This window comes from Apaloderma vittatum, unplaced genomic scaffold, assembly GCF_000703405.1.
Source record: "Apaloderma vittatum isolate BGI_N311 unplaced genomic scaffold, ASM70340v1 scaffold9510, whole genome shotgun sequence".
Taxonomy (NCBI): Eukaryota; Metazoa; Chordata; class Aves; order Trogoniformes; family Trogonidae; genus Apaloderma; species Apaloderma vittatum.
In genome coordinates, this window is record NW_009692829.1 from 1 (window position 1) to 14,209 (window position 14,209).

At 41.5% G+C, this 14,209-nt stretch overlaps 1 protein-coding gene across 1 annotated transcript in view; it reads left to right on the plus strand.

The window, feature by feature from the left end:
- Window positions 1-91: 91 nt before the first annotated feature.
- Window positions 92-14,209, plus strand: part of LOC104274633 (leucine-rich repeat and guanylate kinase domain-containing protein-like) — a gene marked incomplete at its 3' end in the record, with an annotated part of 22,303 nt that continues 8,185 nt past the window's right edge. Inside the window, exons 1-7 of the mRNA XM_009870359.1 lie at window positions 92-304; window positions 1,680-1,787; window positions 2,450-2,531; window positions 3,756-3,856; window positions 4,548-4,629; window positions 7,991-8,115; window positions 11,323-11,466. Coding sequence (XP_009868661.1) covers window positions 92-304; window positions 1,680-1,787; window positions 2,450-2,531; window positions 3,756-3,856; window positions 4,548-4,629; window positions 7,991-8,115; window positions 11,323-11,466 — 855 coding nt within the window. The remainder of the gene's footprint in view (window positions 305-1,679; window positions 1,788-2,449; window positions 2,532-3,755; window positions 3,857-4,547; window positions 4,630-7,990; window positions 8,116-11,322; window positions 11,467-14,209) is intronic.

The window sequence follows — 14,209 nt, forward strand, 5'->3', positions numbered from 1 at the left end:
CACGGCAACGGAAAGGCAAACAAGATGGCGGCGGCCTGCTCGGAGGGGTGATGGGGTGGTGTTAATCCCTTCCGCCTCCTCGCTTCTTATCATGGCGGAGAACGAGGAAAAGCGGGGAGAGGGTGGCCTCGGGGAGCTGCTTCCCGCTTCTGATAGGCCCCCCGATCACCTCTCCCAGGGGATCCCCGGGCAGTCCCAGGACAGGCTCAGCCTGCAGCAGCCACGGCCCAGCCTGCCTCACCGAGGGGATGAGCCGGAGGAGGATGACCACAGCGAGGAAGAAGAGGAGGCAGAGGACACCGAGGTTCAGCTCAGTTCCCCCCAGCACTTTGAGGAGGGCTGTGCTTGTGAGGGAGCTGCCCTTTTGCCCCCTCATCACACCGTGGAGTTGTCAGGGACAGAAGAGGGATGTTTATGAGGGGATGTAGTGATTGGACAAGGGGTAATGGCTTTAAACTGAAAGAGGGGAGATTAGATTAGACATTAGGAAGAAATTCTTTACTATGAGGGTGGGGAGGCACTGGAACGGGTTGCCCAGAGAACCTGTGAGTGCCTCATCCCTGGAATTGTTCAAGATCAGGTTGGATGAGGCTTGGAGCAACCTGGGCTGGTGGGAGCTGTCGCTGCCCATGGGAGGGGGTTGGAACTAGATCATCTTGAAGGTCCCTTGCAACCCAAACCATTTTATGATTGGGACATCAGGTAGTGATTTTGCATTTCCCCAAAGAGAGGAAAGGCTGCTTGGTCTGTTTCCTTTTGCCTCTAATTTCTCTCTCTTTTTAGGGTCCCTTTCATCCCCGTGTTCAGCGTAGTTCTGAATTGTCCCTCTCTCTCCTTGCCATATAAAGGCTAAGGATAAGTTGGTACATAGATGGCCAAATTAACCCCCTTTCCCGTTTATATGCTCAGCCTCAGGGACCGAAGTGATTTTTTTTCTCCCTGCTCTGCTGGACTGAAGTGTCCACTGCCACAATATTGTCACCTCCTGGTTTTACCTAGTAGAAATGCATCTGTAGTCTCCTGGTAGAAGCTGCAATTTAGATGGTTACCATTTGAAACATTATTTATCTTGGTCCCTAGATTAGCAATTGTGTGCCTGCTCCAAGCTTATAGGAATTTCACAAACCGTTGGCTGATTTTCTCATTAAACCTACGCGGCGGTTCATTAGTGCCATCTGTCAAGTACCCTCTTTGGCAAAGCTTGTTCTCTGAAGAGCAGCGCTAGCTGCTTGCGCTGAACAAATGTAAAGGGCCTCCAACAGTGTGCATATTGGGGTGCAACGCTGGGGTTATATTAGTGCTGATTTGCTGAGATGTTAACATCCCTAATTGATGTGGGTCTCGTGGCTCAACATGTCTGGAAACAGGTCCTGTTCATAGCTGTGCTTTTAAACCAGAAGGTGAAAAAACCCAATCCAACAAAAACCTGTTGAACGTTTTTAAATGTATGGAAGTAGTGTGTGACATGTCTATTGATTGATTTTGAGGGCTGTTTTAATCTTTTTTTTTCCTGATGTGCTGTGCCTCAGTAGAGTGGTGAAACACTGAAAGCAATCTGATTGAGGGCTTTTATTAAGCTCGGTTCCCAATTGCATCCCGAGCAGCCCCCAGGCTCTGTGTTTCACAAATCTCCCCTTAATCCATTCCTCTCCCTGCCCCCCCTTTCTGGTATTTTCTAGGATCAGTTTGATGGAGTGTTGGATGAAGACACCGTGGCTGAGGGTCTCCACAAGCTGGGGCGCTCAGCCTCTGGTATCGAATACGTTTATCTCAATCTGTCGCTTTCGGTAAGCAAAGAACATCCTTGTGAAGTGCTTCTCTGCTCAGAGGTTTCCTCTTTTTAACAGCAAAGAGTTGACCTAGTAAAAAAAATTTCAAGAGGCAGATTTTTGTCTCTCCCTGTCAATGCCGTGTCGTGTTACTTTTGACAAGACACAGGATGGCTCCCACTGACAACTGCTGTATCAGGATCCTTTTTTTTTCACGTTAGCAAGAGCAGTAAGATTTTTCCTTTCCTGGTCTTCAGGTGTGAAAAGGTCTCTTCTTCTTTCACTCAGCTGGAGGAAAAAAAAATAAAATTAGAGGAACACACCAAACACTTTAGAAAGCTCCATGTATTGCCCCTTCAGAAAGTTAAAATTTTTCTGTCTTTTTAAAGAGTTCTTGCTGCCTCTCCCTTTTCTATGCAGCCTTGGTTTTTTTCTGGTGTTTTTCCTAGCTGCAGTTATCTCTCCTGGTTGTGCTTTAGAGTCTTCTTTTAACATTTTCTCCATTTGCGGCTGATCTGCAGGTCTAACGTCGCTTTCTGTATATGTCATCGTGTTCTGTCACATCCGTCTGGAGGGACCTTGGGGCACCTCTTCAATGTCTCCCGTGACTGCGTATCTCTCGGGAGAGCGGCTGAGGTTAAACAGCTGGTTTTTAAGGTCTCATTTCTTTTTTTTTCCAGGGTCGCGAGCTAAGTGACATTAACATTCTTTCCAGATACGTTCACCTACAGAAGCTGGATCTTTCATATAATAAAATTAATGGTATGTACGAGATACACTGGTAAATTCTTGGGTTGTGAAATCATTTAAGATGAGAAATGCGCTCTACCGTGTAGCTTTAGTATCGCGAAGCACGCTCTGCGTTTTAATGGCGTAACTACTCCAGCCCTACAGAATGAGGTGACGGCTGGATCTTCTTGAGAACGATGTACGGACCATTCAGACAGCTGCATCAGCAGGTGTTTATCCGTGGGAACATGGAGATTATTGTCCAGTTTATTATCCGAAGATAAAATGCAAGCAAGCATGTTAATACAAGATTAAGGCTGAGATTTTACATGTGTGGATGCCATAATATTTTAAGGATATCATTTAGCACTTTAGGACATGGTTCAGTGTTGAATTGACAGTTGGGCTACATGATCTCAGAGGTCTTTTCCAGCCCTAATGATTCCATGAAGTTATGTCTAGAACAGTTTTCCCAGCCTTGGGCTTTCCTGTGTCAAGGTTTCCCTTTGGTGACAAAATGTGAAAAACAAATATATCCTGGATTTAGAAAGGCAACAAATGGAGACTGGGGTAAACTCCATCATCTTCTACTGCTTCCCTCTCCTTTATCCTCCCCAACTCATATTTTATTTCAACATCCAAAGGAATAAGCTGTGTTGGACAACCTGTTCCATCATTTCTTCCAAGTTCAGTTTACTTGAGGTGCTGGACTCCAGTAACTCCAGCAGCACTTTTGTAAGGTGGCACTTCCCCACGCTTATTTTACTGACAGTTTGTCTGTGAAGGCAAGGTCTGAAGGGAGCAGGGACTTTTCCACAGCAGCTAGTCATTTAGTCACCAGTGGCAGCCTAGATACTTTTCTCCACTAATTAACAAGTTAGGACAGAAGTAGTCTCTCTGTCATTCTAGAGGTAGCTGGAATATAAAGTTATATTCTGGCTTATAGACAAATCAGTTGGCGTAAGGGAAATTTAAGGTAGAATATTTATTCTTCGTGGTTTAGAAACCTTTTTCTTTTCCTAGAAGGTGTCAATATATGTAATTTCTGCAGTTCTTTGTGGTTTAGAAACCTTTTTTTTTTTCCCTAGAAGGTGTCAATATATGTAATTTCTGCATTTCAAACATCGCTTTCGGAATGTGTAACTACAGATTGATTCTTGATTGCTTTTGGACGTAATTATCGCATTTTGACATGATGATCTCTGCATTTACCCCGTGCACTCATGTACAGGATTTGATATTTTGTTTTATTACTAGATCTTTCTTGCATCAGTCACATGCCTCACTTACTAGAACTGAATGCTTCCAACAATGAATTGACTACGTATTTTGGTTTCAAACCACCTAAAAATCTCAAGGTAAGTTGCAAAAAATGCATTTTATCACTTTAAACTCAAAGCCATTTTCTAAGTCTAGTTTAGACGTTGTATTTGGAGACGTGCAAAAGAGAATTTTTATGTCTTCCTTATTCTTCTTTCTTACCTCATTTGACATTTTCATAGCTTTTCCAATGTTTAGAGGTTTTACACTACACATTTCAGTATTTTCTTTCACATTCTGGACCCTTGCATGCCACGAGTGCCATGGGAAGGCTAACAGTTCTAGCCAGAGGTCAATACAGCCCAGCTTTTTCCTTGCTTGTCAAACTCATCAGACTTTTCGCTTCCTGCCTTTCGCATTGACTGGTGCCGGTCATTATTGTGAAATGTGTGCTTAAAAGTGTAGCTGTTTGCTAATCTTCCTTTTGTTGGTGTTTTCTTGTAGCCCATTTGGGGTTATAGAAAGCGGGAGATTGTTTTGAAACACAGCCTTTATGTGGTTCTCTGTCTTCTCTGTTAGTTGGGAGAAAGTATAGTTTTGGAAGTTCCCAAAATGCGAGTTCTATGTGTCATAAAAACCAGCCTTTCTATTTATGTCCCGGTATTAATGATCATCTTATTTCTTCCATGCCTGTGATCGAGAATTTAATGCAACAGCCATTTCGTCTCACAAGACAGCTGTTCAGTGCTGAAGAAGTAGAAGTAACTTTCTATGTTCTTTTTTCTTTAGGAAGTAGATTTTTCATGGAATCAAATACCAAAAATGCAGGATTTGTCAGCGTACCAGTCACTTACTAAGCTCTTGCTGGATTGTATCCTTTACAGAACCTTCTGTGAGAGAAAAGTTGCTTGTTTGCTTTCTGAAGAGCTGTTTGCTTCCAATAGGTACCCAGTTTCTTTGTGCTTTTCTTTCATATCAGTTTTGTCTTTAGAAGCAAGATTAAACACTGTCATTCTGGTGGTGAAACTGATCTTAATTTACTTAAGCATGCCCAGTGTTAAAGGTGTTTGTGTCTCCATGTAAGGTATTAGCCTGCTAGAAGAACACACTTTGCATTATGTAAAACTGAAAAAGTGACATGTCGCACTGGCTTTGCATGGCAGAGGCAATAAATAACCTCAGTGTCTTTATATAAGAAAGGTTAATAGGAAATCAGCTTGGAACACTAAGCTCCCTTAAACGAAGAAGGTGTGTGTTGTTTCACCTTAGCCGTAGCTAATTACACGGGGACTGTAGAGGCAGTGACAGTGACAATCAAGAGAATCTTTGAGTGAGAGAAAACTTCCTGGAGTATGCCAAGTGCGCAGAGTGAAGGTTCTGCTCCCCGCCTCTCACACGCTCACCGTGGCACCTAATTTGTGGAATTAGAAACGCTCTTCTGGCAAAAATCAGATAAACGTGAACCTGCAGATTAAGTTTCTTCGTTGCTTACTTCTCCAAGACTGTCCACAGTACTCTTAGCCTCCCTAAAGATCCTCCGGTGCTTTTCTGAAAGGTCTTCTGCAGTTCCGTGATGACATGGTTGGCAGTCGGATTAGGTGATCTTAGAGGTCTTTTCCAATCTTAATGATTCTATGGTGCCTTACTTACAATTGCTTCCTGAGGGCTCGTGACCCTTTCCTCCTTGCCTCATAAATTGCATCTTGGTTTTCTGCTCTCTGAAAAGACAGAAGACAGCAGGCTGTTGCACGTTTTTCCTCCATCTCTTGCCCTCGAGGTAGCCCGTTACGAAATTATATTAATGCAATGCCTTTTTTTTTCGTGTAGGAGCAGATAAAGCATGTGCAGGGCATCCAGGTTATGCTATTCACATGCTTTACAAGCTGTGTGGGTGATGTGAATCTTGTCAGAAAATGCCATTTGAGACACTATCCCTTTGCAATTCTAATCTATCGTGGAGCAAAATCCATACAGCAAAATGAAAAGGGAAAAAGCTCAGAGATTTGGATTGTGGATCAGATTTTTTTTGCATTTGGTTTCAGTGCAGCAGCATGCTGCCCTCCGTTTCTTCATTTGTCAGTGAAGATGCCACCAAAATGGGGAGAAAAACTGTTTTGTGCGTGCAGGACCCTCTGAAATCGAGGAGAATGAAGGCAGGATTTAGAAGTGCAGAACTTAGAAGTGCAGAATTTAGAATAGCAAAGTAGCACCATTCCTACCCCATGTCAAGAACTCCTCAACAAAGACTCAGCAGACAGCTCAAGCTGGTTTTTGTAATCGTAAGTGAAAATACTGTATTAAATATCGTGCAGCAGTGGAAATGTTTGGCATGCCCTTCTTGCTGACGGTAACTAAGCCTTTCTTCCCATATTTAAGTGAATCGTGATGCAGATGGTAAGGTCGTTGTAACTTTTTTTCTGATAGGTGCACACACAAGCACACCTGAGAGGTTTATAAATGAGTTTTCAAGGAGGAAATGGCCCAAACCAGAAAGGGGCAATAATACCTAACAAAGCATTATACTGAGACATTAAAAGACTAAACCTGATTGTCTTAGTTTTTAGTGCTGAGCAATTTGCTGCCTCGTGTTCATGATGCTCGTGGCTCAAACAATATTTTTTACCTCACCAAAAGTTTTCCTCCTAAGTTGAAGCAGTCTCATTTTGTATGCAAATCGATTAATATCTGCCAGATACCAGTGCCTGTGGATTGTTTTCGTTTCTTTTCTAAAATGACAGAGACAGCCCAGTGTAAGGTCCTAGGAAAAGACAAATGGTGCTTGCTAGCTCATTTCTCCTCCTCTCCTTCCCCATTTAGCCCTGTGAGTGTAGTAATTGTGTCACATACGATTAAATCCCTATGCAAGAATGCAGGTAGGAAAAAACAAAGTCACGACTATTAAAGAGTATTCTGTTGGCTCTGACTAAGCTTCCATGTTGTTTTTTTACAGTATCATTCAGACTGAGAGAAAAAAATCATGTTAGTTTATCCACTGCCTGGTAAGACTAGAAATGTGAATGAAAATTCACTTGCCCCTCTTTGCTGGCAGAGTTTGTTCTCTCAAGTCAATTAAAATTGTTTTCTTCTGTCATTACCTAAAGGCATTTCCCTGTGTCCTATTTGTTCTGGCTATTATTTTCTTTTTTTTCAGTTGTGGTTTTTTTATGTAGCTCATTCCAGCTTGGACACTTCTTCTTGCTTAACTTCAGTCACCAAACAATTAGATGCGTGGATCAGAGTTACCTGATTTCAGTGCAGAGTGAGGTACCTCTGCAGTTCATCCTGTTCTAACAGAGCATTCTGATGTGAGGACTTCTCGAAGGAAGTGTGCTTTGTCTAAGGAATCAGGGTAGTGATGTTAATGCTGAAGTTTGCCGAGAGGAATCTTAACCACTTGTACTGCCGCTTTTGTTTTGAATGTTAATTTAAAATACTTTTTCACCTTTCAGGACAGATGGCCAGTATAGAACAGCTATAATTTTGAGTGAAAGAGCCCCATATAGTACTGTTGTCTGTGATGACTTGAATAATTTGTGTATGGTGTTTGGAGGTCGAGGTCAGTTTGTTAAGCGCTCTGTGGACATAAAAAGATCATGCCCTCCTCTGATGAATCAGCCACCTGCCTGTATTCTACGGCTGACCTAAGATGACTGGTGCTCAGTTAAAAGCCAAAGAAATAAATTCCCCAATGTTTTTCCTCTAGGTGATCCTACTCTGGCAGGCGGGTTGGACGAGGTCTCTCGAGGTCCCTTCCAACCCCGAACATTCTGTGATTCTGTGATTTACCTGCATACATGCGTCTGGTAGGAAGACCAGAGATTTGCAGCATAGTTTTGCAAGGTGCTGGCCGAAGTAGCTTCTTCACAACTCTCCTGTTTCCTCATTTTCCTACTTTCTTGATTTGCCAGCAGCCTGGTTCTGCCGACTTGAAAAGCCGCTTTGTAAACCAGCTTGCAGAAACAACCAGGATTAAAAACCCCTCCAAAAAGGAGAGGAGGAGATTTCTAGCTCGATCAGTGGTGCGTGTGCTACAAAAAGTTGTGTCAACCGAGGCAATAAATTCCGGAACAGGAGTGGGTGTGGGAAGCTGGGATTTAAAACTCCTTAGCATGAAGCATTTGATGTCCAGCTCCCCACACCATAAAATTCAATACCATTGGCCGCTTTGGCAACTACTTATTGTGAAAGTTCTCTGTTTAGTTATTTTCCTTAAACATGAAACCTCTGTGTAGTTAACAACATAGAAGAGATAAGAGGACTGGAGAAATGCCACAGTCTGACTCATCTCAGTTTGTCACACAACAGACTCGTTGCAGTCAGTGGGCTTGAGAACTTGCCTGTCAGAATACTCAATCTGGTAAGAAAGAAGGAATTCTGATTGCTTCCCGGCCTGTCTTTTATCAATATATTAATGGCTTAAGAAATGTGAAGGTGATTACCTAACATTTTCAGAGATACTTGTGATCCAGGGCACATTTTTTTTAATTAACACAGCATCGTAGAATGATCTAGGCAGAAGGAAGCTGTGGAGGTCGTCTAGTCCAGCTTCCTCTACTAATCTTCAGCGACGGTTGCTCAGGGCTTTGCCCATCTGGGTTTTGAATTTCTGCAGAATCATTTTGCATTTCCTCTGGGTAGGTTTCGTGGTTGCTTACGTGATTAAGTTATTTACCGTGCAAGTGCCACAATACGAACAATGATCTTATTTGTTTTCTTTTAAAGTGCATTTCCTCATGGAGTTGTGTTCCTGATAGCAGTGAGCTCGGCCAGGAGAGAGAAAAGTGAGGACTGAGAAGGCTACACTCGTTTTAGAAAACGAGTGAAGTTTAACATGCAAATCTAATACATTATTAAAGGATCTTAGCTTAATTTTTTTAAAGATCTTTTCATGAGATAGGAAGCTTGATATTGCCAGCTTTGCATCAAGACACCTAGGGTATGTTTGCTTAAATATAGCATTTATAGGTTGTATATTCTTTAGTGGGTTTTATCTTACGTGGCTTCAGATTTCTGTGGTTTAGACAACTGTGCCCAAGCCGGTTGTTCTCGGCTGCCTCAAAACTCAGTGGAGAGAAACGAACACTTGAAATAATTCGTTATTTTGATCCAGCTGCTAACATGTGCCTTAACACAGGATGCATCAGGCCTCAGAAATGCCTGTTTCTCTGTGTTAGTCATGAAGAGAGCCAAGGATAACTACCCCAAGTATAGACCTTTGTCCATCAATGCCTTCGTAATAGGTTTTGCTTCATAATAATAATAATTTGAAAAGTCCTGTTAAATATTTTTTAATGAGTACCAAAAACTTATACATAGAAATATGCTGGTATTTGCTATATTAGTTTTACGCACCTACATAAATATTTTAGGTAAAGCGAATGAATCCCTTATCAGGAATAGAAATATTCTTGCCCAATCCTTTTAAAATTTTAAAGATTTTTCTTCTGTTCTGTAGTAATTGATAAAGAAAAGAGTAACTAAGGTCTGTACTCATCAAGGCCTGATTGGCCCTTGTACTTATTACTACTTTAATATTCAGGAAAGGTATTCACATTCAAAAGTGGAGAGTGGTATACTTTGAATAATATACTAAAATAGTATTCAGTAACGTATTTTTAATACATTTCAGATATAGAATGCCCTTGGTAGCTTTAAGTTATGCCCTTAGTGGCAATAAAACTGAATTTTGTCTCATTTTCCGTGGGTGAGATTAACTTAGATCGGCAAAATCGTGTCTAAAAGTTCTGAAAAGAACGAAAGGAGTATGACAATCTAAGCTGACAGGAAGACCTTTTCTCTAAATACTTTCTTCAGAGAGAACGACAGCGAGTGGCTCAACCTTTGTGTGCACTGATTTCCTCATCTCTTAAAAGGCCCAATAATAATTCTGTTAGTAATGGTTTTCCACTCTGTAAAATGTTGTGGAGGTTGTGTTAACAGCTACACCTTATTAATACGAACATGTTCTTCAGTTTAAGTTCTTAACACGCCGATCTGATTATTTAAACAACTGCTTGTCTTTTCTAATTAGCAAACTAGACAGTCATGTGGAAATTATGTAAACAGACAGGTTTTACCATAGCATTTTATTCTACCAGTTAGAATAAAACGCAGCTCTTTTTCTTTCGTGGGAGCAGTCATCCTTTCTCTTCCCATTGATTCAGCTTGCTTTTCCATTTTCCCTTGGGCTTTTTAGGTTGAAAGAGTCGTAAAGTCTGAAGTTTGGAAGAAAGGCTTCAAAAACTATAAATACTGCCATGCTATATACCAAAAAGCTTTTATTCTGCTTATGTTTGCAAAAAAAAAAAAAAGAAAAATACAAGGAGAGCCGCTCTAATGAACTGGACTCTTAGGAATTTTATGCGTTGCAAAAAAGGATTTCCACACAAATCCCTTTTGTTCACAGAATTTCGTGTGCACCTTTGGCGTAGCGTTTTGCAGCCAGAGCTGAATGCTATTAAACAGAGGTCTGACGAAGAGCAGGGAGAGAAGAACGAGCCTCCGCGCTATTAATAACCTAATTAAACATTTAAAAGTCAGGAAGAATGTCAAGGACAGACAACTGGATTAACGTTGGAGTCAGCCAGCTTATTTATTTCAGTAGTTCCTAAATATTTATTAATAGAGGATGAGGCTCCTAAGCTTTCGGCACAAGGTAATGTTGATGGGGAAGATATAACTTGCAAGGTTATACGGGAGGAATCGTGTGGAGAGGCCATCTGTGCACGTGTGGCCACCGGGACAAAGCTGAGTAGAGCACGTAGCGTGTTCAACCTATTTGGAGTTTGTAGCAGAAAGGAGGATGTGATTTGTGAGGCCCCGAGAACCGAAGCCATCTGGTGCCCGGTGGTGGATGTAGGTCTCCTATCTCATACCTCGTTTGGAAAGGATGTAAAACAACGATAGCTGGTTGTGAGCTCTCGAAAGCTTGGCTCCTTTCTTGTGTTAGAGTCTAGATGAACTTACAGTGAGGTGGGTTTGGGTGTGGTTTTTTTAACATTGCTGTGCTTGCTGTGGCTGACACTAAATGAAGCTGCCTTCACTTAGCACACATTAAGATGGACTTATGTGTCCTCGTGGTGTTTTTCTGGAGTGCCTGTAGTCCGAAGAAGACATTGTTGCATTGTTCTACCTTAATGTTTTCATTGTTTATTATTAAATTGTTAAGTTTAAATATAACCATGATTACATGATTACAGAGGGAAATACTATGTATTTATGTATATATCTTCTATAATTTCAAGTGCATATCCATTTCCTAAATTTGGAGTTGGATAAGAGTATCCTTTAGCCAGTATCAGCTTTAAATGCTGAGCTCTCTGTATTGCTGTTGTCTCTCGCTGCTCTTCAAGGTGAGTTGAAGACAAGTTAATCAGAAGTTGGTTGATTCTTTTTTTTCCTTGGCAAGCTGTAATAAGGCATCTCAAGATGAAGATGAGGCTAATGCGTAAAAGGCCTATTTACAGTAAGATTCTCAATAATAAAGTGAACTCTGTTACTCCTCAGGGCTGTTGTTTTCCATCTGTCGAATGTTATTGACAGTTTATATGCTTTCATTTCTTAGAGCTCTAACCAGATTGAGAAGATAACTGGATTGGACGGCTTGAAAACTCTTCGGGAGCTGGACCTGTCGAGCAATAAAATATCAAGTCTAGAAGGCTTGGAGGAACATGATCTGCTAGAGAAGATCAACCTAGAGGATAACCAGGTAACATACTTAAAATTGATCTCAGCTTTTTCAAAGAATCCGTAATATTTCATTTCTTTTTATTCAATCCCTTTAAGGCTTAATCAAAAAATCTTACAACACTGCAAGAAATGAATACTAGAAAAGATGACATTATTTCCTTTGGTGTTTCACTCCAGTGCTATTTCACACAGTGATTGACAGTTCACTCCCCAGGCCTTATTAAATATCTCTAGATGGGTTTATCTTTATGTAGGTATCACTTCTGTAGTATTTAGTACGTAAAGAACTAGCAATGCTCCCTTGAGTGGATAGGATAGGGATGAGTGTGCAGCTTTTCCAGCTTGATTATTCTTGAGGATCTTTACTTACATCACAGCCTTTCTACTGCCAGGCCTCGGGAGGGTTTGCTAATATCTCTCAGCCCATTTTTATGACCACAGGTTCTTCTGAGCTCTCAGCTGGAAACTTCCTGTAAGGCAGAACTGCATGTGCTGTGTTGTAAATTGATTTTTGCTATGCAGCAGAATTTGCACCGGAAGTACAACGATACAATCCAACTCGTTTGTATTGGAATTTTGAAACCTAAGCTGTAGTTACATAATACTTCTGATACTGATCTTCCTTAACTGAATGCATCGTCAATTCGCCAATTCATGAATCATCTTGACATCCAAAGAGAGACCTGTGTGTGAAAAAAAGAAAAATCCTAAGAAAATAAATAGGATGTAAACGAGGAATCAAACATTTTCTGACTTTTTTCCCCACTTGCAAGATACATTTAGGGGATTTAATTCAAGCCACTACAAATTCTTTTTCTCACACTGTGTTCAGGTTGACATTTAAAGGTACATCAATTGCAGAAGACAGGAAACTAATAGTATGGTTGCTATTAGCATTAATAACACCATTTTCATTGCCTCATATAGTTTCCACTGTTCTTTATGGCATGCAAAAGCTATTAATTTTACCTCATCAAAATTTGCCTCTTTTAATGATGTTATTGAATCTGTTTAATGAGTCACCATTTTTTGAACATTTCCTTCTGAAGAATAATTTAAAGAGAATTTTAATTAAATAACACAGGAAGTTCCAAGTTACTTCAACTCACTACCTCCCAAAATGATCTGAAATGCTTGATTTTTTGAAAATGGCCACGGTAGGTTTGTCTGCAAATCACGTCTCTCACATAACACATTCAGTGATTTTCAAATGTCGATGGTCGATTGGTTTTGTTTAGGAAATCCACCCAAATGACATTTAACTGGGTCAAACCTGTTCCCTGGTGGGCTTCACGTTATCTCGAAATGAATATCAGGTAGGCTGTGGCTGGGGTTTATCACAGAATCATCGAATAGTAAAGGTTGGAAGGAACCTTGAAGATCATCTCGTTCCAACCCCCCTGCCATGGGCAGGGACACCTCTCTCCCGCCAGCCCAGGTTGCTCCAAGCCCCGTCCAACCTGGCCTTGAACACTTCCAGGGATGGGGCATCCACAACTTCTCTGGGCAACCTGTGCCAGTGCCTCACTACCCTCATAGTAAAGAATTTCTTCCTTATATCTAATCTAAATCTACCTTCTTGCAGTGTCAGGCCATTGCCTTGTGTCCTATCACTACAGGCCCTTGTAAAAAGCCCTTTTCCAGCTTTCCTGTAGCTCCTTTCACATATTAGAAGGCCGCTACTAGGTCACCCCAGAGCCTTCTCTTTAAGCTGAACAACCCCAGCTCCCTCAACCTTTCTTCGTAGCAGAGGGGCTCCAGCCCTCTGATCGTCCTCATGACCCTCCTCTGGACCTGCTCCAGCAGATCCACGTCCTTCTTGTACTGTGGGCTCCAGAACTGAATGCAGGACTCCAGGTGGGGCCTCACCAAAGCAGAGCAGAGGGGGAAAATCACCTCCCGCAAGGTTTTTAGGCACTTTACAGAAGCTGAGTGTAAGGTAGGGATAGAATCTGAAGTCTTCTAGGTTCAGCCTTTCAGGGATAGAGGAGAACCAGATACCTTTACAAAGTCATTCTTCTCAGGCTACCATGGATCAGACAACCTCTGGAACTTATTTTAAAGTGAGGTTAAGTGACCGACGTGGGCTAACTGGACAGATGGCTATAATGAAGCAACGTGGATTCCATTTGACCCACTTATTTTTAATTGAGAGCCTTCCAACTGTTCACTCAGGCTTTAGCACGAGTGCCTCCACTGTGACTTTGGTTTGGGCACGCAAACTTTGATTAATCCCAGATTACTTCTAATGCTCATCTGACACGGCTGAGTGCAGCCAACCCAGGTTTCCTCTGTGCACAGACGAGACCTGAAGTGGAATGCATCACCCTCTGGACACAGGCAGCCAAGAATATCTATGCTCACACTTTTTCAGTCAAGTGCTGCACGTTAGGTAGGATGAACTTGAGCTCCAGTGAAAAGAAACTCTTCTTAGAAGGAATTTTTTTTGTTGTTTTTGCTAGTCAACTGAAGCGCAAAAAGAACTGCAGAATTGCCTCACTTAAGTGCATCAGCCACATAAAAACTAAATGTGTTAAGGCTTGACATTTGCGAGAACTGGAAAAATGCAGGTGGTCTGAAATTACTGTCTGCATTACACTGCTTCTGCAGCTAACATCCAAGTTGTCTGCCTTTTGTGACTAGAAGTGCCTTATTGAATGCAGTTAACACGTTTACTTGTTTTGTGAGTATAATGAATCTTTTTTTATGTCCAGATTTTAAGAGCAGAGATTAAAATACTTCCCCCCGCCCTCCCCAGTTAT